Below are 23,703 nucleotides of genomic sequence, written 5' to 3'. Positions count from 1 at the left end.
CATTACAGCCTTTAGTTCAATGTTTTTTTTAATCTGAATTATATGTGATGGATCAGAACACAATAGTCTAAGTTGGTGACGTACAATTAGAAAAATATACACATAAAACTATTTTTCAGACATAAAAAACGTATAATTGGCATGTGTGTATGTATTCACCCCCTTTGTTATGAAGCCCATAAAAAGCTTTGGTGCAACCAATTACCTTCAGAAGTCACATAATTAGTGAAATGATGTCCACCTGTGTGCAATCTAAGTGTCACATGATCTGTCATTACATATACACACCTTTTTGAAAGGCCCCAGAGGCTGTAACACCTAAGCAAGAGGCACCACTAACCAAATACTGCCATGAAGACCAAGGAACTCTCCAAACAAGTAAGGGACTTGCTTCACAATAAAAAAAAAAAAAACATCTTCAAAGTTGTGGGCATGTTCTGTAAATTAAATGATGCAAATCCTCAAACAATCCATGTTAATTCCAGGTTGTGAGGCAACAAAACATGAAAAATGCCAAGGGGGGGTGAATAACTTTTGCAAGGCACTGTAAAGCTTTCAGGTTCAGAAAAGCGATATATATAGAAAGCCTCCAGGTTGGAATTGGAACGATAGCAGCTTCAGATTTTAATGGAAATGTCATTTTAATAATATGAAATTACAACATGGCTTGCATAGCAATTGTATACACTGGATTATATAATTCCCCTTTAAGTGGAATTCACCTTTAAGGAAGCACATGACTTTAAAAGTCCACTTAACGCAAAACATTGCAGTCATAGGTGGGTTTTTGGCAAGGCATTGGATTTTTACTCTTGGCCTTTTCCTTGCTTCTATGGAGTCTGTCACCTCTTTATACTTAAGAAAATGTCTCAACCCTATGGTAGCACCTTCACAGGGTAAAATAATGCAAAAAAAAATCAAATAATTAGGCCTCATGCAGACAGAACGTTTTGCCATCTCTTCTAGTTGCCTTTCCTTTTAGCAGCAGCATTTTGGCAGAAAAAAACGCTTGATGCCTGGAAATGTGTTTAGGTGCATCAAGAGCTTGGGTGTTAAAGTATACCCAAAGGAAAAACTTTTTTTTATTAGTTTTGGATGGAGTGGAGAGGGATTAGAAAGCTTTTCAGTTTAGATTTCTATCTGTGCCCCCATTAAGGAGAGTCACCCTCTCTATTTGTCCTGTTTACCATATTCATTGAAAATTATAGTAAAAGAAAATTCCAAATTTTGGATTGTCCCCGGAAAAGTAATAGAGAGGAAATCTTCCAATGGGGACACAAGTTCTGGTGACCTTGGGGTCCCCAAAGAATTCACTTAATTTGCAAGTATTTCTTCTCACTTCCTGTTTGGCTATGGGAAAGAAAGTGAAGGAAAATCTATACAAGGGGGCACTGATGGCAAAAAAAAAAAAAAAAATCGGACAGGAGTTCTAACTCTCCCTTGCTCTATCCGAAATGCAAGAAAAAGGGTTTTGCCTATACTTCTACTTGAATTCCTTTCACTGGGCAGAACAATTATTTTAATCTGGCCGTTAAAATTAATGAATGCTCTTATGCTCTGTACACACGACCGGTTTTGCCGTCGGAATAAACTCTAAAGGTTTCTCCGACGGAATTCCATTCAAGCGGTCTTGCCTACACATGGTCACACCAAAGTCCAACCAAAGTCTGACCGTCAAGAACGCAGTGACGTACAACACGTACGACGGGACTAGAAAACGGAAGTCCAATAGCCAGTAGCCGATAGCTTCCGTCTCGTACTTGCTTCAGATCATGCGTCGTTTTTGGTCTGTCGGTTTTCCCGATAGGCATTGGTTCAGCCGGAAATATTCAGAACATGTTCCATCTCTAGGTCCGTCAGAATTAAAAAAAAAAAAAAAAGTCCGATGAGGCACACACACGATCGGAATATACGATGAAAAGTTTCCGTCTGACTTTTTCCTGTCGGACATTCCGCTCGTGTGTACGCAGCTTAGGTGCTAACAGGCGCTTAGACGTGTCTTCAGACATATGTACACGCATGAAATGTTTTTTTTCTGCCAAAACGCAGCTGCCCCTGGAAGCGCTGGCTGTGGGTTTTTTCCTGTCTCTAACCTCACCTAAACGCCCATGTGCATGGACACATAGGATAACATGGAGGGGCGATTAGAAGAAGAAGGAAACACCAGACATCCCTAACAGCCATGTTAAAAACGTCTAGTGTGCATTAGGCCTAGCACTGCGTCAAATATTGCCTATGAAGCTCCCAGCAGATATAGAAGGCCAATAAAAGCTACCTACCTATAACTGATACTAATATTTAGGGTGGAGTGGATTACTATGACAGTAGAGCCTCAGTCCAGTGCAGTCATACCAGCACTGAATAGTACATTCATTTATACACAATTATCCTGTTCGGCCAGCTAGCCAGGTTCCTCCTTGTGTACACAGCAGAGACGTACAGAAATCTTCCGATCGCTGCTTGCTCTGGTCAGGGTTTTGTGTTTTTTTTAGGGTGGAGAGGAAAAGAAATGAAGAAAACGTGGCGTGGAAAGTTTAGCAATCTTTTCAGTGCTCTGCAGTTTTCTGAGCCTTTTAATTGGTCACATCTGGATCCCAGATACACATTCTTCTGATGAAGATCTCTCCTCTACAATTCCCACCTTTTATAGCTTGGGATACTTGCACTTAAAGTGTACAGAAAACGTGAAATAAAAATAACACTGTACATCCTTCCCATTCTCCCAGGTCCCCACTGTACTTACTTTTAGGGCTGCTGAGCTGTAAGTGTCCACGCAGCTGGTCCAGCGGTCCATGGATTTGAACCAACAGCTCTTCTCTGTGCAGCACTTCTGGCAGAGACCAGAGAGAGTCACTGTGCAGGCGCTGACCAATCAGAACTGGCCTGGTCTGTCCCAGAAGCGCTGCACAGAGAAGAGGGAGAAAAGCGAGGATTGACAAAACCCCGGACCCCTGGACCGGCTGTGTGGGCACACACAGTACAGCAAGGACCCGAGAGGTGGGAGGATGTACAGTGGTATTTCACTTTTTCTTTTACAAAGGTATTTAATTGTTGTCAAACAAACCGAACCAACAATTGGACAGCTACAATGCAAAGTGAACATATGCAGGCTGGAAGAACATACATAACCACGGCAGAAAGCCTCATGGTATAGACTGTGTGTGTGTGTGTGTGTGTGTATATATATATATATGATACGATTTCATTTTTTTCTGTTAGGCTGGGTTCACACATGTCCGGCTGTGGTTAGCACTAGCAGTCAGGTGTATCAGGTGCGGTTAATAAAAACACATCTGATTCCATTATATGTGAACAGAGCCCAAAGGTTTAGGCTGGGTTCACACTAAAAACAGATGCGGCTGACAGCAGGGGTCCGATGTGTCCCTGTTTTCTGTTTCTGGGGCGAATGAGGCCCAAACTTTTGACTAAATTTGGAACTGAAAGGGAGCCAAAGATGCACAGGACCCTTGTACAATCCGCTCTTCAGCCGCCCTGGAGATGTGTGAACCGACTCCATTGAGACGCGGTCACAATCCCACATCCAATTCACACTAGTGTGAACCCAGCCTTAAAGACTATGCACATCCTAAAAATGAACTTCTCTTATGTTAATCATTGATTTTCTCCGTTGTTATAGTTTATTGAGTGCAGAGATATTCCCAGCTGCTAACTTTCTGCTGATTACTGGTTACATTGTTCCCAGCTATCTCTGAGGACTACAGAACCCCCACCTACCTGGGGGACCCTTTTTAATTAAAGTGTATGTAAACCAAAATTATAATCAATTGCAGTTTACTACACCCTAGTATGGGGGCTTCATTCATTTTCTTTTTTTAAGCTTCGTTTACTTTATTTTCACCTGGTAATCCTGCAAATAACACATTTGTTTATATCAGTAATGCAATGCTGATTTTATAAAAGGAAAGTGTATGCTGTGACTATAGAACTCCATTAAAAGTAGAACTAAAGGCAAATGTTTTCTTTTCTATTCTGGATAAAGTAAGGGAGGGTTTTTATTCGAACCAAATTACAAATAATAACAACTACCGGTTTCACAATGTCTTTTAGTTATATTTAGCCTGCCCAGTCACTGTTGCGGCAGACAGTGGATTGTGTGTACGGGCGATTAGCCAGGTCACACATTACTATTTTTTTTTTGTTCAACCAGCATGTCCCAATTAATGCAGATGTGGAATCACTCTTGTTGTGCTACTGTGTTCTGACAGCAGGGAAACGTCTCCATTGTCAGAAAACAATGATTGGAATTGCTGGCTATAGCCGGCGACACTGATCATACAGGAAAAACATGAACGCCTGGTATTACAATCAATAGATCAGTGGTTCTCAACCTGGGGGTCGAATGATGATTTGCCAGGGGTCACCGAATCCTGGGCTGTTCCTGAAGCCTGCACTGCTCTCCCAGTCTTCTTGTGGCCGCCCAGCAGGCCTGTCCCTGGAGCCTTTGGCTGCCCACTCAGCCTCTTCACAGCCACACATTCAGTTCATGGCATGGCTGGGGGGCAGAGACTAGAGGTCAGCTGACTGGGGAGAAATGTGAAGTGGGAGGGGCTGGAGGAGACCCCATTTCCTGATTGCGGCATAGGTGTCACTGCTACGAGACACCACAAAGTCAGAGACACAGTGAGTAACACTACCCGTGATTATAGTTGCCATTAAAAGTCTCCACTACAGTTCTCAGATCAGCAGATGACCTTGATCAAGAGCACCTAAGTTGGCTGATCAGAACTCCCCCCACCAAGGAGTAAGAGAAGGAATACAAATAGAGAATACATGGAAGGGAGAGGAAAAGAGGGTGAGGAACAAAGAAAAAGGGAGAGAAAGAATATGAGAAAGAACAAGAAAGACGTTTAGAGAGGGCTGGGGGAAAAAAAACAAGAAATTAGGATTGCGAGACATAAAAGGGAAATAAAGGAGAACAAAGAGAAAGTGGTACATCCTAAAATGTATCCTAAGGGGTTTTAATACTGTACGAGTGGAAGGGACTCAGGGAGCGCTAAATGTTTGTGGGTTAGCGGTGCAAATTACTTGTCTTGCCTTGGGTGCTGACACCCCATGCTACGAAAATAATTTTACTGTTAGGGGTCCCCACAACTTGGGAAATTTTAGCAAGGGGTGACGGCACTAGATAGGTTGAGAACCACTACAATAGATCGACTTGTGAACAACCAACCTGCCCATACATTGATCGAAATACGGCTGGTCCGCGCTGAAGCGGCCAAATTTTGACACATATAATAGCCGCCTTTAGCCCAGAAACTCAGAGACCTTTAGCATGTGTTGAAAATAAAACCCCTGACAGAACATGCAGTATCTTGTCTCTTTATAAGCCCATGAGAAGTTGTTTAGTATATATTTGTTATCCTGTTTTACAGGATACAGTGGCGACAACAAAGTATTAGACTCAGGCTCTAATCTTATAATGCTTCTAAATCCATATTAAGAGCGCTTACTTCCTATATAAGCACTCCTACCATGCAAAAGAACGGTAGAGCAAAACATCTGCTTGTTTGGGTGTTCTAAGTAATTTCCTAGCAAAAAAAAGCAGATTTTTACATGTAGGAGAAAAGTGTCAGAATAGGGTTGGGAGACAAGTGATTGAAACGGAAATAAACTCTGAATTCTGTTTTTTTTTTTTAATGGCCCCCTGCAAGTTGAGGCTATATACAGTGCCTTGAAAAAGTATTCATACCCCTTGAAATTTTCCACATTTTGTCATGTTACAACTAAAAACGTAAATATATTTTGTTGGGATTTTATGTGATAGATCAACACAAAGTGGCACATAATTGTGAAGTGGAAGGAAAACGATAAATGGTTTTCACATTTTTTTACATTGCAGTGTGCATTTGTATTCAGCCTCCTTTAATCTGATACTCCTAACTAAAATCTAGTGGAACCAATTGCCTTCAGAAGTCACCTAATTAGTAAATAGTCCACCTGTGTGTAACTTAATCTCAGTATAAATACAGCTGTTCTGTGAAGCCCGCAGAGGTTTGTTAGAGAACCTTAGTGACCAAACAGCATCATAAAGGCCAAGGAACACACCAGACAGGTCAGGGATAAAGTTGTGCAGAAGTTTAAAGCAGGGTCAGGTTATAAAAAAATAATCCAAGCTTTGAACATCTTACGGAGCACTGTTCAATCCATCATCTGAAAACGGAAAGAGCATGGCACAACTGCAAACCTATCAAGACATGGCCGTCTACCTAAACTTACAGGCCGGGTAAGGAGAGCATTATTCAGAGAAGCAGCCAAGAGGCCCATGGTAACTTTGGAGGAGCTGCAGAGATCCACAGCTCAGGTGGGAGAATCTGTGCAAAGGGCAACTATTGGTCGTGCACTCCACAAATCTGGCCTTTATGGAGGAGTGGCAAGAAGAAAGCCATTGTTGAAAGAAAGCCATAAGAAGTCCCATTTGCAGTTTGCGAGAAGTGATGTAGGGGACACAGCAAACATGTGGAAGAAGATGCTCTGGTCAGATGAGACCAAAATTGCACTTTTTGGCCTAAAAGCAAAACGTTACATATGGCGGAAAATTAACACTGCACATCACCCTGAACACACCATCCCCACTGTGAAACATGGTGGCGGCAGCATCATGTTGTGGGGATGCTTTTCTTCCGCAGGGACAGGGAAGATGGTCAGAGTTGATGGGAAGATGAATGGCGCCAAATGCGGGGCAATCTTAGAAGAAAACCTGTTAAGAGTCTGCAAAAGACTTGAGACTGGGGCGGAAGTTCACCTTCCAGCAGGACAACGACTCTAAACATGCAGCCAGAGCTACAATGAAATGGTTTAGATCAAAGCCTATTCACGTGTTAGAATGGCCCAGTCAAAGTCCAAACCTAGATTCAATTGAAAATCTGTGGCAAGACTTGAAAATTGCTGTTCAAAGACGCTCTCCATCCAATCTGACAGAAGATTGTTTGCAAAGAAGAATGGGCAAAAATTTCACTCCCTAGATGTGCAAAGCTGGTAGAGACATCCCCAAAAAGAATTGCAGTGAAAGGTGGTTCTACAAAGTATTGACTCAGGGTGCTGAATACAAACGCACGCCACACTTTTCAAATATTTATTTGTAAAAAAAATTTGAAAACCATTTATAATTTTCCTTTCACTTCATAATTATGTGCCACTTTGTGTTGGTCTATCACATAAAATCCCAGTAAAATACATTTACGTTTTTGGTTGTAACATGACAAAATGTGGAAAATTTCAAGGGATATGAATACTTTTTCAAGGCACTGTAGTGCTAGCATGTACCACATACCAGCATATTGTTACAGGCTTACCTCCTAAACTGAACCCTCCGGCGCTGAACTGTCACCACTCCCAGCGCCGGGTCTTCCTTCTGGGTATGCACAGCAGTCATAATTGTGGCACAGTGCTGTTCATTGAATGCAGAGCGCACTGCCGCCTTTCCAGGGCTCTACCGGCCTATCGCAGAACCCGGGAGCGCTGCAGCCGGTGGTGATGGCTGCACGGAACAGAGAGAGGAGCTGATTGTGTTCCTCTCTCTCCGTGACCATGGAAACTGGGAGTGACGAGTATTTCATCACTGTTGGTTCCGCCTCTTTGTTTACCTGGCTGTTATGCCCCGTACACACGAGCGGAAATTCCGCCAGCAAAAGTCCGATGTGAGCTTTTGGTCCGAAAATGCGACCGTGTGTATGCTCCATCTGACTTTTGCTGGCGGAATTCCAGCCAGCATGTTCTCAATTTTTTGGTTGGAAAAAGTTCCGATCGGAAATTCCGATGCGCAAATTTCCTACGCATGCTCAGAAACAATTCGACGCATGCTCGGAAGCAGTTAACTTCATTTTCTCAGCTCGTCACCGTGTTCTTGGCAGTCGAAAGTTCAGCGAACTTTTGTGGGACTGTCTGGGTGCAAGCCAAGCTTGAGCGGAATTCCGTCGGAAAAGCCATCCAAGATTTTTCCGATGGAAATTACGCTCGTGTGTACACGGCATTAGAGACCAGAAAAGCAGCCAATCAGAACGATCTGTTTCTCATCGGCTGCATAGGTCTAATAGACCCCAAATCTCTCTATAAAGAGAACCTGTCATGGCCCATAGTGCCACAAGGGATGCCCTTGTGATGGCAATAAAGTTAATCCCAAAAAAAGTGTAAAAAAAAAAAAAATTTGTATAAAAGAATAAAAAAATTAAGAGCACCCCAGTCCCCCCGTGCTTACGCGCATACGTTACTCCCGTATGCATATGTAAACGGTGATCTCACCACACATGTGAGGTATTGTCACGAACCTCAGAGGGAGATCAATAATTCTAGAATGAGACCTCATGTGTTACTCTGAACTGGTTACCTTAAGGCTCGGTTCACACTAGGACGACTTGTCAGGCGACCTAGGTCGCCTGACAAGTAGCGTCCCGTTCAGTACAATGGAACCGTTCTAATCGGAGCGACGCAAGTCGCTCCGACTTAGAAAAAGGTTCCTGTACGACTTTGGGGGCGACTTGGGGCGACTTGCATAGACTTCTATACAGAAGTCGTTTTGCAAGTCGCCCGGGCAGTCGGTGAGGCGACCTGCAAGTCTGCCGCCTCTGGTGTGAACCGAGGCTAAAGGTGTTTAAAGCGTCACCTTAGGAGAATATTAGGCACCGTTCCATGGGCAGATGCAATTTTAAAGCGTGACATGTTAGGTATCTATTTACTCTGCGTAGCATCATCTTTCACATTATACAAAAAAATTGGGGTAAATATTGTATTTTTTCATTCATTAAAGTGTATTTTTTTTTTTAAATTGCATTTGTAAAACCGCTGCGAAATGCCATGTGACATAAAAAATTGCAACACCCACCATTTTATTCTATAGGGCCTCTGCTAAAAAAATATATATATGTATAATGTTTGAGGTTTCTAAGGAATTTTCTAGCAAAAAAAGTGTCAGAATTGGCCCAGATACAAAGTGGTTAAATCATCTTATACATAAATGGACTATATTGTTAAAAATTACATCCTCCCCAGTATTTCAAATTTGTGTCTTCATCTGTTTCATGGGTTCAAATAATCTATGTTCCCGCCCCCCAGTAGCCAGACTGCTGTTATGTGCCGCTCAAATGCCTGCTGACCAAGCCCAATCAGGGTGAAAAGCGTGCAATAAATCTGCAAAAGCAAGCCAACATTTGTGAATTGGCAGATTATTATTGGAAAGTATGTACTGCAAATGTTTTGCATACGGCAAAAAAAGTGCAACAGCATTCATCAATGTCCACCTCTGACACTGCACCTACGGTGCCACTCGTGTAACTTCAGCTCACTATATGTGAACGGGCCCTTACTGCTCCTCTTTACAATGTAAGTCTAGACTGGCTGATAACTCAAACAGTTATTAAGCAGAAGTCTGAGAAATTATAGCAGCCAATCCACCGTGCCTCATGTGGCTAATCTACAAAATAACGATAATAATATGCACTCACTAAAGAGTTTTTTTTCCAGTAGTTTTTGGAGGGTATACTTACCCCTTGTTTTATATCCCCCCCCCTTTTTCTTTTTTTACCCCCCCCTTTTTTTTCCCTCCTCTGTGTTTCATAGTGGTTCTGACTTATTTATGAGAATGCCTGGATTGTGACAGACATACCCTTCACCTCTATGATGATTAGCCTGTTGCGATTTGTCGGAACCAGAGGAATTCTCCTCCTGCTGATAGTGGGTGTTTTTTATATTTTTTTTATATGTATATAGGTTATGCTGTCATGACTATGCTTGTTTAGTATTTGCTACTGTCATTTTTTTCTTAATTGTTTCTCACTTTACAAGATATATGGTCGCATATACTGTATATGTTTTATTTTCTCTTTTCCGTACATATAAAACCTAAATAAAGAATTTGAACACAAAAAAAAAAAAAAAAAAAAAAAAAAAAAGAATGAACTCAGAAATCAAGACCCAGTCAGTAAGAGTCAGTGGAAGGCAGGGAACTTGAGTTTCCAATGACAACAACACAAAATGCTCAGGCGTTACTTGTCATTTTTGGGCATGTTGTCCAGGATTCGTCTGAATTTGATCTGGGTGGATGCAAATATTGAACATCACTAACTCACTGGTACATTCTTGAAGGGCTATGTATGGTCATATTCAGCTCAGTGTCAGCTTTCTTGACATGGCAGAGGAACGGGAGAGATAATTTTAGAACTGAAATTTCCCATGGCATGAAAGACTACAACTGCGCACTGCAATACAGCTTTTAATCAGTCCACTTTGGATAGTAATTATAAGTTTTAGTTTTTCAGTAATTTATTTCCCAAATTGGGAATCCTTAAAGTCCAACTCCAACAATTACAAAAAAAGTTATTTTTACAACACCCCCCCACTGCAAGGGATAAATGCATATTAAATTAAGAGATGAATACCTACCATAAGCCAGCCATACATGGATCGAAATTCGGCTGGTTCAGCAGGGACTGCCCAAATTTTGATCCCTGTATGGTCTAGCTAGTCGATCGATAGCTTGTCGAATTTTCCCGAATGATCAGTGCCGCTGGCAACACTGATCGTTGTATTTTGTTGGTGGGAAAACACAATAGCGATGCAGGAATGAATCCCCCATCCACCTTGAATGTGTAGGTGGGGAAATCAGCACTTTTTTGTTTCGCTCAACCAGCACAAAAAAAAAGCATAACTCCTTGCTCTGGCAGATCCCCTCCACCTGTGTGAACAGTGCCCTAAAGCTAATTCTATAAGACGCTCTGGTCACCAGTCGCACAATGATGTCATCAAATACATGGCAGGTCCAACATTGTACAAGAGAACAGCAAGGGGCCACCCAGAGTCCAGAGCAGGAAAGAATATTGGAGAAAGGTAAGTATTACACCTATTTCTCATCCCCTAGGCTAAAAAGCATTTAACCCCTGTGTGAATTTTTTATTGCCCATCGGGGAGATTCACCCCATCTATCTGTCCTGAGGGACATAGAAGGATTGTAAATTCAGATGTTATAGTTATTACCAGAGCAGGAGGTTTGGGGGAATATTCCAATGGGGTCACCTATCCCAGTGGTATCTGTCTAAGGGGATTTCTCCTAATTCTCCCAATACTTGTTACTAAGACAGGAAGTGAAAGTAAATCTCCCTAATGGGAACACAGACAGCAAAAAGTAAAATAAAAACCGATATGAGTTTCAACCATTGCCTATTCTAGTGGTCACCAAACAATGGCCCGTGGGCTGGTTGTAGCCCTATGCTTGCCTTTATCCAGCCCTATTCACTTACACCAACGATGAGGTACTTTTCCTCCCACTGACACCAATGATGAAGTACTATTCCTCCCACTGACACCAATGATGGGGCATTATTCCTCCCACTGACACCAATGATGGGGCATTATTCCTCCCACTGACACCAATGATGGGGCATTATTCCTCCCACTGACACCAATGATGGGGCATTATTTCTCCCACTGACACCAATGATGGGGCACTATTCCTCCCACTGACACCAATGATGGGGCACTATTCCTCCCAATGACACCAATGATGGGACACTGTTCCTTCCACTAATACCAATGATGGGGCACTGTTCCTTCCACTAATACCAAGGATGGGGCACTATTCCTTCCACAGATACCAATGATGGGGCACTATTCCTCTGACTAATACCAATGATGGGGTAATATTCCTCCCACTAATACCAATGATGGGGCACTATTCCTCAGACTAATACCAATGATAGGGCACTATTCCTCCCACTAAAACCAAAGATGGGGCACTATTCATTCCACTGATACCAATGATGGGACACTATTCCTCCCACTAATACCAATGATGGGGCACTATTCCTCCAATAATACCAATGATGGGGCACTGTTTCTCCAATAATACCAATGATGGGGCACTTCTCCTCTTCCTATTGACCACAGCTGTAATGCAATTGTTTTGTCTCCCACTGTTACTCCCTACCCCAATCTACCCCAATCTGTCCGGCTATCTCCTACTCTGTCCACTTTTAGGTTATTTCTCCCATCAGCTCACATTATTACCTTTTCTTCCACCTGCCCCTCACTATTTGATTGTAAGCTCCCAGCAGCAGGGCCCTCCTAACCCTCTTGTATTGAATTGTATTATTTCTGTATTGTCTTCCTTTATATTGTAAAGCGCTGTGCAAACTGTTAGTGCTATATAAATCCTGTATAATAAGAATACTCCCACTTACACTAACAGTGGCCGGACTTTGCATACTCTATTCTTGCTGGCTGCAGTCCGGCCCCCCTCAAGTCTTAAGGACAACAAACTGGCCCTTTGTTTAGAAAGTTGGAAGACCTCTATCTTATTCAAATGAAAAACTAAATAAAAAAAAGCTTGGGCTTTAGATACTTTTACTGTAATGAAGGGGTAGGACTGACAGTGGTATCTGGTAGGGATGACTGGATTACAGGAGTGGCTGGATAGATTTACAGAATTAGGCCGGACATAAACAAATTTCTTTCCTGCAACCAGGTCCAGGAAAGAAACTCGCTCGATTCCCCCATCAACACAGACAACGTTGATGCGGGAATCCCTCCTGATGGGCCAATGTCTTGTCTGAGAGGACAGTGATTATTAATAGCGGCTATAACAGCCACTAGCTAGTGATAATTGCAAGTAAAACCCAGCATGCTGGTTGTACCCAAGTTGATTGATTGATCAACTTGGTACATTCAGCCATGGTTCGAATCTCGGTGGGTTCCTGCGGAACTGCCCGAGATTCGAACAGTGATATATATTTATATATTTACTGTATATTTCATCCTTGTGTTTAGCCGCTTGCCTAAGGTTCAGCTGGTATGGTTTTGGAGGAAGAGCTATGTATAATTTTCTGTATGTTCGCTATCATATAGTCTGCAGGAGCAGTGCTCAGGACAATGGTCATTGATATTTTTTATGACTCACATGTGAGTAGTTTTAAACTTTACTTTTAATAAAAGTTTCTTACCGATTCATACTATGTGGGCATTTCTATCTTTTTCTATCTTGATTTTATGGTTGAATCTTGCATCACTATCATTGCCATGTATATCTATTATGCAATTGGGGAATAGAGACACCATGAGGATTTTACTAAACCATATGGGTCCAGCATCTTTTGACAGGATAATGTTTACAGGCTGATCTGACTCCGTAATAGAGTCCATTAATTCTGGTAGGAGTCCATCCCTTTACTGGTGAAGGTCCACGTTGTGAACTTAGAATCTCTCTGAAATAGACATCCCCATCACACAGTGGTGTATGCATTATTGAATTGGGGCTGTTACTCTCATTATACGCACTTAAAGTGGACTTTTATTAATTTTTATTATTAATTTTCAATTTTACTTTTGCACTTAATTGGTGAACATTCTTATTAGGGTGGCAAAAATTCTGTTTTTGTATTTAATGCTTTGCTTCAAGGCTGCATATTTGCAACTCAGGGTGCAGAGTTTGACAGGCGTCGTCACCTGTCACTCGCCCATTTGGTTCAATGGAGCCACACCGCAACTGCATGCAATTTAATGCATAAATACAATAATTTTTTTACATGCAAATAGTGTAGGTACCTGAAGTTGAGTAACTTGAAGAAGCAACACAAAGGGGGTTATTTAATACAACTGGAGCGTTCACAATCTGGTGCAATTCTGCATAGAAACCAATCAGCTTCCAGGTTGTTTTGCCAAAGCTTATGTGTACAAGCTGAAGTTAGAAGCTGATTGGCTACCATGCACAGCTGCACCAGATTCTAAGTGTTCCTGTTTAAGTAAATCTCCAAAGTGCCAATCAGTTTGTATACTGATAAAGAGCATGCTGATAGGAAGGGAATGCAGGATGACAGAGATTGCTGTGCTGCCTCTTCTTTCACTGTCTAGTCACAGGCTGGGGGTAAGTTCAGGGCAACCTGGGATCAGAAGAAGCAAGTTCAAAGAAATCTCTGGATTGAAGGTGAACATGCAGCAAAATCTTGTTATCATTTTTTTTAAATTTATTCATTTATTATCTTTTCATTTTAGGCTGGAGTTCTGCTTTAAGTAAACATATTCAAAGAATGTGTAATAATATAAAAGATATAAAAATACCAAAATTTTTAATAAGCTAGTGTTTTTTTCTTTGAGATGAAAGAAGAAACTAATTATAAATAGCCTATACAGGTACCGTTCCTATGTAACTATGCTTCTCTGAAAGTGAAATTCAGCCCTGGGCGAAGCAATGATCTGAAGAAATTATTTGCATCAGCAATTATCATTTTTTTCTAAAATTCTTTCATGTAATGCACTAAAATTACAAATTCTTCCTGCTCTATATCCTCGTACTAACCCCCACGTAGAGATGAACGACGCAATGGAGGTTATTTACGAAAGGCAAATCCACTTTGCCTCTCTCTCTCCCCCTCACTCACTCCCTCTCTCTCCCCCTCTCACTCACAATCTCTTGCCCCCTCTCTCCCCCCTTTTTCTCTCTCCCTCCCCCCTGCGCTGTGCTGGAATCCCCCACTCTATTTCCTCTGTGGATGTTGAATGATTCAGTGACATCCCCTCCCCATTCTCCCAAGACATGGGAAATTCTTAGAGGGGTTGCCACCTTGCTGGGTCCCAGATGTTTTTTTGGCTGCATATGTCTGATGGGTGAGGAGGGTGCCCTGGAAGTGGTGCTAATGAACTGTGTGCTAGATCCGTGCATCTTTTTGCAGTCATTTTTATTGCTTGAATTTTTTTTCCTATTATGGGCTTGATTGGGGCCTCATGTGTAAGTTTTGCCTAAGCCTCGGTTCACACTGGGACGACTTGTCAGGCGACCTAGGTCGCCTGACAAGTAGCGTCCCATTCAGTACAATGGAACCGTTCTAATCGGAGCGACGCAAGTCGCTCCGACTTAGAAAAAGGTTCCTGTATGACTTTGGGGGCGACTTGGGGCGACTTGCATAGACTTCTATACAGAAGTCGTTTTGCAAGTCGCCCCGGCAGTCGTGTGCAGGTCGCCTCGGTGAGGCGACCTGCAAGTCGTGCCGCCTCTGGTGTGAACCGAGGCTTAGGCCTCACAAAGCCTAGAGCCGCCTCTGTCTGACCTTAAAAGACTCCAACATATAGTGAGTTACACACACTGTCCAGGTCTATCCATGGTTACTCAGGACTATAGAGAAAGAATTTTCACACAATCCCTGTGTCCCACACTCACCATAATGGGTATCCCAGTACAGCATCAGAGGGAGTACACGGATACCAGCCAAGCTAAATAACAAAAGACAATATTTGACCATATAAAAGAGACGACTTACTCTGAATGGCTGGTCGGCAATAAATGGAAAATAAGAAATCGCCGACTCCTCTTCTCCCCACTCCCCAGAGACACAGGCATTTCGAAGTAATTGTTTATCATTGAATTCTGCTTTTACTTCAATGGCAACATCACCTGGTGGATGGTCCGAGTCTCCGCATGTCAGTCTGATGTAAAAACTGAAAGAAATCAAATACATACATGCGTCAAACTAAAACAACTAAAAACAATGCAAAGGATCATCACTTATGTGCAAAGTGCAGTTACTGATGTCGTCCATTCAAATGCTTATCAGTAAAGAGATGGATTGCAAATGGTAACTGAATTTTGCCTCACCGCCATCCCTATTGTTTGCTAAATGCAGGGTCTATTTATTGTGTGTACAGTTGCTGCACTTTTCTTTGCCTTATTAAAACAGGCCAACAGTTATCAATCAGAATATACAAGCCAATCTAAATATAGATTTTTTATAAAAATAATCAAGCATTGTTTCTGCAAGCCTACATATACCAATCAGCCAAAACTTTGTGACCACCTAATATTGTACAGACGATACGAAAATCTGTGTTGTCCGCCGAAAATTTATTAGCCTGCCATCCAACATTTGTTGGCCAAAAGTTAGAGGATTGTACTAACGGTCGGATTTTAGGCAAACAGCCTGTCATCACACAATTCCCTGCCGAAAATCTGATCGTGTATACGAGGCTTAAGGATTCCTTTGCATTCCTGAGGATCAACTGTGGGTATGCGATTTATGCACGATTAATTGTTAAGAATCGAAATCTCTTCCCAATCTTCACAACAGCATGTTACGATTCTTTAATAAGTGCAGAGAGTTCTCACAGCTGGGGGAAAAAAAAAAAAAATCCGGGCAGCCTGCCATGTTTAATCACAACCCACTAATAAGTAGAAACAAAGTATATTTTCATTCTTTTATCAAAGGAAACGAAAAGGCGTGTAAATGAAGGAAATTTAACCATTTAAAGACCAAACATTTTCTGACATTTGTTGATTACAAGTAAAAATCATTATTTTCTGCTAGAAAATTACTTGGAACACCCAAACATGATATATTTTTATTTTAGCAGAGACCCTATAGAATAAAATGGTGGTTGTTGCAATGTTTTATGTCACACCGTATTTGCGCAGCGGTCTTTCAAACGCAATTTAAAAAAAAAAAAATACACTTTAACCGGTTCCCAACCAGCGCACGCCGATGTACGTCGGCAGAATGGCACAGCTGCCCAAATGGGCGTACCTGTATGTCCCTTTGAATTTGCGAGCTCCGTGAGTAGGATCGCGGGTCCCGCGGACTCGATGTCTGCAGGGATACCCGCGATCGTCTCACGGAGAGGAAGAACGGGCAGATGCTGATATAAACAAGCATCACCCCGTTCTGCCTAATGACACTCTCACTGATCATAGCTCCCTGTAATCGGGAGCTATGATCAGTGATGTGTCATACGTAGCCCCTCCCACCCACAGTTAGAATCACTCCCTAGGACACACTTAACCCCTACAGCGCCACCTAGTGTTAACCCTTTCACTGCCAGTGACATTTACACAGTAATCAATGCAATTTTAATCGTACTGATCGCTGTATAAATGTGAATGGTCCAAAAATCGCACCAAAAGTGTCCGATGTGTCTGCCATAATGTCGCAGTCACGATAAAGAAAAAAATCGCTGATTGCCGCCATTACTAGTAAAAAAAAAAAATTATTAATAAAAATGCCATAAAACTATCCCCTATTTTGTAGACGCTATAACTTTTGCGCAAACCAATCAATAAACGCTTATTGCGATTTTTTTTTTTTTTTTTACCAAAAATATATAGAAGAATACATATCAGCCTAAACTGAGGAAAAAAATGTTTTTGTTATATTATTTTGGGGGATATTTATTATAGCAAAAAGCAAAAAATATTGCTTTTTTTCAAAATTGTCGCTCTTTTTTTGTTTATATCGCAAAAAATAAAAACCGCAGAGGTGATCAAATACCACCAAAAGAAAGCTCGATTTGTGGGAGAAAAAGGACGTTAATTTTGTTTGGAAATCGCACCGCACGACCGCGCAATTGTCAGTTAAAGCGACGCAGTTCCAAATTGCAAAAACGGCTCTGGCCAGCCAAATGGTCTGGGGCTGAAGTGGTTAATGAATTAACAAAAAAAAACGTAAAGTTAGCCCAATTTTTTTGTATAATGTGAAAGATGTTACACCGCGAGAATCGTGATCTTTATTCTAAGCAAAAAAATCGTGATTCTCATTTTAGCCAAAATCGTGCAGCTCTAATATAGATAGATAGATAGATAGATAGATAGATAGATAGATAGATAGTGTGTCTGTCCAGGCAAAGAAATAAAGAAAGCAGCACAACCACTTGTTTACACAGACAGCAGTACTGGCAGACACTGATCAGGGTTATATTGGAACAGATCAATAAGTGTTTCCAAACGTGGCTTTCACACCTCTCTGGGTTCATGCCAACAATTCCCATTATGAGGATCTTCTTCCCCGGCCTCATGCCACCTTTTATGTGACCACAGAACGGAACCGTCTGAAAAGATAAAGGATTCAGTTACTGGTGGACAAAACACACAAATATACACAGACATCACATTACTAACAGCCTGGGAACCACACTGCTTAATGCTCAAGTACTTAATCAATAGTTTTTAAAGGTCTCTCTGGTGGTAAAGAAGACCTATACATAATTAAATGGATGAAATCTTCTGGAGCTCAGCCTGAGCAGCAGCAGAAGAAATGTTCTAACCTCATTCTGCTGCCAGAACATTCCCTTTGTACAAGATGTTGTGAGACTATGGGACTTCTTGGAAATACTTCAAGCGGTATTAAACCCAAACCAGGAATGTAATATATTGCAGCTTGCCAATCATTAGAGGTGGCAGCTGCATTCGTTTCCTTTTCTTAGGATTTTTATCCCCTCTGTTTTCACCTGGTGATCCCGATATCAGTGTCAATACTAACATGGCTCCTAAGTGTCCCTGATTTCAACAGTCCCATCTCCCTTTCCTCCTCATTTGCCCCTCATTTTGGTCTGATCTATATAGTTGTATATAAAATGCACTACTTATCTATCAAAAAGTGTTTCCTAGTGCTAAACCTTTCATCCAATTTATAAATTGCTGAATTTGTGAATTCCAAAAGCCAATATAAAGGAAAAGTAGTAGTAAAAAAACACCTGTGGGTTTAACCAATCATTTTTTTTGTACAATTCTCCTTTAGTGGCAGGGGGTGTGTCCTATGCCTACATGCTTTTGCTAATACAGTGAGGGAAAAAAGTATTTGATCCCCTGCTGGTTTTGTACATTTGCCCACTGACAGAAATTATCAGTCTACCCTGTTTCCCCGAAAATAAGACCTAGCGTGATTGTTGGTGATGGCTGCAATATAAGCCCTACCCCGCCAAATAAGCCCTACCCTGTTTCCCCGAAAATAAGCCCTACCCTGAAAATAAGACCTACAAGGACTTTAACTAGGGCTTATTTGGGGGGTAGGGCTTATATTGCAGCCATCACCGACAATCAAGCTAGGTCTTATTTTCGGGGAAACAGGGTATAATTTTAATGGTAGGTTTATTTTAACAGTGAGAGACAGAATAACAACAAAAATATCCATAAAAATGCATTTCAAAAAAGTTACAAATTGATTTGCATTTTAATGAGTGAAATAAGTATTTGATCCTTATCAATCAGCAAGATTTCTGGCTCCTAGGTATCTTCTATACAGGTAACGAGCTGAGATTAGGAGCACTCTCTTAAAGGGAGTGCTCCTAATCTTATCTTGTTACCTGTATAAAAGACACCTGTCCACAGAAGCAATCAATCAGATTCCGATCTCTCCACCATGGCCAAGACCAAAGAGCTGTCCAAGGATGTCAGGGACAAGATTGTAGACCTACACAAGGTTGGAATGGACTACAAGACCATCGCCAAGCAGCTTGGTGGGAGGGTGATAAGTTGGTGCAATTATTCGCAAATGGAAGAAACACAAAATAATTGTCAATATCCCTCAGTTTGGGGCTCCATGCAAGATCTCACCTTGTGGAATTACAATGATCATGAGAACAGTGAGGAATCAGCCCAGAACCACACGGGAGAATCTTGTCAATGATCTCAAGGCAGCTGGGACCATAGTCACCAAGAAAACAATTGGTAACACACTACGCCGTGAAGGACTGAAATCCTGCAGTGCCCGTAAGGTCTCCCTGCTCAAGAAAACACATGTATAGGCCCCTCTGAAGTTTGCAAATGAACATCTGAATGATTCAGAGGAGAACTGGGTGAAAGTGTTGTGGTCAGATGAGACCAAAATCAAGCTCTTTGGCATCAATTCAACTCGCCGTGTTTGGAGGAGGAGGAATGCTGCCTATGACCTCAAGAACCCCATCCCCACCGTCAAACATGGAGGTGGAAACATTATGCTTTGGGGGTGTTTTTCTGCTAAGGATGCAGGACAACTTCACCGCATCAAAGGGACAATGGATGGGGCCATGTCCCGTCAAATCTCCTGAAACATGGCGGTGGCAGCATCATGCTGTGGGGATGTTTTTCAACAGTGGGGACTGGGAAACTGGTCAGAGTTGAGGGAAAGATGGATGGTGCTAAATACAGGAATATTCTTGAGCAAAACCTGTACCACTCTGTGTGTGATTTGAGGCTAGGACAGAGGGGTTCACCTTCCAGCCGGACAATGGCTCCAAACACACTGCTAAAGCAACACTTGAGTGGTTTAAGGGGAAACATGTAAATGTGTTGGAATGGCCCAGTCAAAGCCCAGACCTTAATCCAATAGAAAATCTGTGGTCAGTCAAAGATTGCTATTCACAAGTGCAAACTATCTAACTTGAAGGAGCTGGAGCAGTTTTGCAAGGAGGAATGGGCAAAAATCCCAGTGGTAAGATGTGGCAAACTCATAGAGACTTATCCAAAGTGACTTGAAGCTGTGATAGCCGCAAAAGGTGGCTCTACAAAGTATTGACTTTAGGGGGGTGAATAGTTATGCACATTGACTTTTTCTGTTATTTTGTCCTTTTGTTGTTTGCTTCACAATTAAAAAAAAAACATCTTCAAAGTTGTGGGCATGTTCTGTAAATAAAATGATGCAAATCCTCAAACAATCCATGTTAATTCCAGGTTGTGAGGCAACAAAACACAAAAAATGCCAAGGGGGGTGAATACTTTAGCTAGGCACTGTATGTAGGAGGATTTGTTTCATCTCTGTGTATCACCCGAGGCCAGTCGCTTCACCCACTCCTTGATGTGCCTGGATGGACACTTTCATTCCTTTGAATGGGGCCAAAATAAGAACTAAGATGTGTTTACAAACATCATGGAAAGGAACGCTAGGGAATAACTGAGAGCTGCAGCTACAGAGCTTTGTCCATGAAAACCTGGTAAGGGCTTTGTCCCTAGATGAACCCATGCAGAACAACTAGACGTGTTGGGACAGTTGCCTGGGTATTTTGCTGGTTTTGAACCTAAAAGCAATCCGTTTGATGAATACAAAAAAGTATCTTGCTGAATTAATAGCTGGCTTGATGGATTCATTCGGTGAGGCTTCTTTGCATGATATGTAATCTCTCAAACTCGTCTATTTAAAGACTTGCTGGTATAATGTGACCAACTACTGAATGGTTGCAACCTGAATGCACCTTTCATTTGAGTGCACTAAATCATTATGTAAAATTGCTTTTAAAGTCTATATACATCCTGCTGGGCGAGTAGGAAATATAACACCAATGCTTGGAATAAGCAGGAACATATCCGTCTATATTTAACACACTTATGAATGCCTGTATATTGATCAAGGGCTAACAAACAGTAAAGGTTAAAGGGGTTGTAAAGGTAATTTTTTTTTTTTTTTTAAATAACAAACATATCATACTTACCTTCACTGTGCAGCTCGTTCTGCACAGAGTGGCCCCGAACCTGGTCTTCTGGGGTCCCTCGGTGGCTGTTTCAGCTCCTCCCCGCAAGCATTTACCACCTTAATGCGAGCTCCCTCGCATGGTGGTGAGTGATTGCGGGCGCGCTCCCGTGATACAGCCGGCGGCTATAGCCGCTCGCTGTATCACTCGGCCCCGCCCCCCGGCGCGCCGCGTCATCGGATGTGATTGACAGCAGCGCGAGCCAATGGCTGCGCTGCTTTCAATCCATCCACTGCAGCCAATCAGCGACCAGGCTGAGCTGCAATGAGGACGAGCAGCGAAGATTTGAGGCGTCAGGTAAGTAAAACGGGGGGGCTGGGGGCGGCGGTACTGTCAAAAGTTTTTTCACCTTAATGCATAGAATGCATTAAGGTGAAAAAATTTTTATCTTTACAACCCCTTTAAGTCCACCTTTTCTATAAACTGGCCGATCCAGACAAGGGGTCCCAGGAGTTTAAATCTGCACTATGCCATTCGTAAAAATATTGTTCCGGGAGATTTACCCCCCTTCATGACCAGGCCATTTTTTGCGATACGGCACTGCGTTACTTTAACTGACAATTGTGCAGCTGTGCTACGCTGTACCCAAATAAAATGTATGGCCTTTTTTCCCCACAAATAGAGCTTTCTTATGATGGTATTTGATCACCTCTGCATTTTTTTTTTTTTTTTTTTTGCGCTATAAACAAAAAAAGAGACAATTAAAAAAAAAATACTTTTTACTTTCTGCTATAAAAACCTATCCAATATTTAAAAAAATAAAATCGAATATCTTCATCAATTTAGGCCAATATGTATTCTGCTTCATGTATTTTGTAAAGAAAATCCCAATATGCGTAGACCAGTTACAAGTACATGTATCCATCAGATTTACATATTTTTGTATTTATCGCAAAGTTGCATATCTATGTTTTTAATGTTGTGTTTATAATAATGTTTTATGTGTAATAACATTTATATAGATTTTTATTCTGACTTTGTTCTCATTTGCCATATTTAAAGTCTCACTACTTTTGTTTTCAAAAATATCATATTCATTTATGGGATGATGCCAATGTGAACTTGAGATTGGATTTTATGACATGTCCTCTACCTTACAACTTTCTTGATCAAACCTTGATCTAGATATTTTCTTTTCTTTTTCTTTTCTTTTTTAATAATTGATAACATTTTTTTTTTCTTCACACACTTATTTTTTTCAATCTCTGCAAGGACAGAGAATGAAACAGTGGGGTTTATTTACTAAAGGCAACTCCACTTTGCACTACAAGTGCACTTGGAACTGCAGTCACTATAGATCCGAGGGAGACATGCAAGGTTAATAAAAGACATAATTTTTTGCTTGCATATGATTGGATGATAAAATCAGCAGAGCTTCCCCTGATTTCAGATCTTCCCCTCAGATTTACAGCGACTGCACTTCCAAGTGCACTTGTAGTGCCGAGTGGATTTGCCTTTAGTAAATCAACTCCAATGCATCTTTCTTGTCCATTCACAGAGACAGAGAACACAGTGGTGGGCTTCACAGTGACTGATCACTGTGATAGCCAATCAGAGGCTATCACAGCGATCAGGTGACCCAGAATTGCCCATCCGGGGTTCCGATCATTAGAACGGGGCCCGAGGCTCTCGGTGAAACCGTGCGCTGCGTTCCCAGCACAAAGGGAGATACGCAAATATGCAGGCCCATGGAAAAAAAGCCCAGTCCAGTGGGGCTGCATATTTGCGTACGGTCAGCGTGAAGGGGTTAAGGTAAAAAAAGTTTTAATTTTAGCCTCTCCACATGGAGTAACTAAGCAGCAGTTGCTGAGTAGCAATGAAGCTTTCCGGTTTTGGTCTGGTGCTCCTTTCAGCATTTCTATGGCTTGAGCTACCATTGGGTGCCCATGGAGGAAAGTCTGGGTTTGTAGGAGCTTTCTCGCCAGAGCTATTCAGTTTGAATACAGTAGTCTGACTACACTTGCAATTCTAAAAGTTCCCAGGTCCTCTATGTGTATGTTATTCTGGAGTCCATAGAACTGACAATGTCTTCTGTGTGAGGAAAATAAGCAAATTCCATTTTCTTAGAAATCCCCTGTGGTGCAAATGAGTGAATTCTTTCCTCATGTTTGTCCTACAGATGATTCAGTCAGTGCTGGAGATGTGTTCAGAATGTTAGTACAGGACAAACAGAGAGCATAGTGAGTCATTACCCCAGACACCGACACACCCCCAGTTTTCATCTAATGCTAATTACACACATTATAAACTGCCCTATCATTACTACAACTTGTCAAACATCCTGCTACATTCACTTCATTATTTTCACTAATTCATATTTACAGTGCGATGAAATTCCATTCTATTGATTTTTATAGCTTTATTCAGCTTTATTCAGTACAGGAGTTCCTGGAAACAAGTAACCTTATAACTGCAACTTTTGTAGAGCCTTCTTGTTTGCTGTCAATGGAAGCCTACATGCTTGGAATCCTCTAAAATGGGGTATTATATTCTGTTTGT

At 41.7% G+C, this 23,703-nt stretch overlaps 1 protein-coding gene across 1 annotated transcript in view; it reads right to left on the bottom strand.

Moving 5' to 3' along the window:
• Nucleotides 1–23,703, bottom strand: part of LGALSL (galectin like) — a 67,767-nt gene that overhangs the window by 7,710 nt on the left and 36,354 nt on the right. Inside the window, exons 3-4 of the mRNA XM_073628196.1 lie at nucleotides 17,723–17,811; nucleotides 15,258–15,435 (exon numbers count right to left, since the gene is read on the bottom strand). Coding sequence (XP_073484297.1) covers nucleotides 15,258–15,435; nucleotides 17,723–17,811 — 267 coding nt within the window. The remainder of the gene's footprint in view (nucleotides 1–15,257; nucleotides 15,436–17,722; nucleotides 17,812–23,703) is intronic.

This window comes from Aquarana catesbeiana, linkage group LG04 (genome assembly GCF_042186555.1).
Source record: "Aquarana catesbeiana isolate 2022-GZ linkage group LG04, ASM4218655v1, whole genome shotgun sequence".
NCBI lineage: Eukaryota > Metazoa > Chordata > Amphibia > Anura > Ranidae > Aquarana > Aquarana catesbeiana.
Note: the sequence above shows the minus strand (reverse complement) of the source record. Positions and strands in the feature narration are given on the sequence as shown.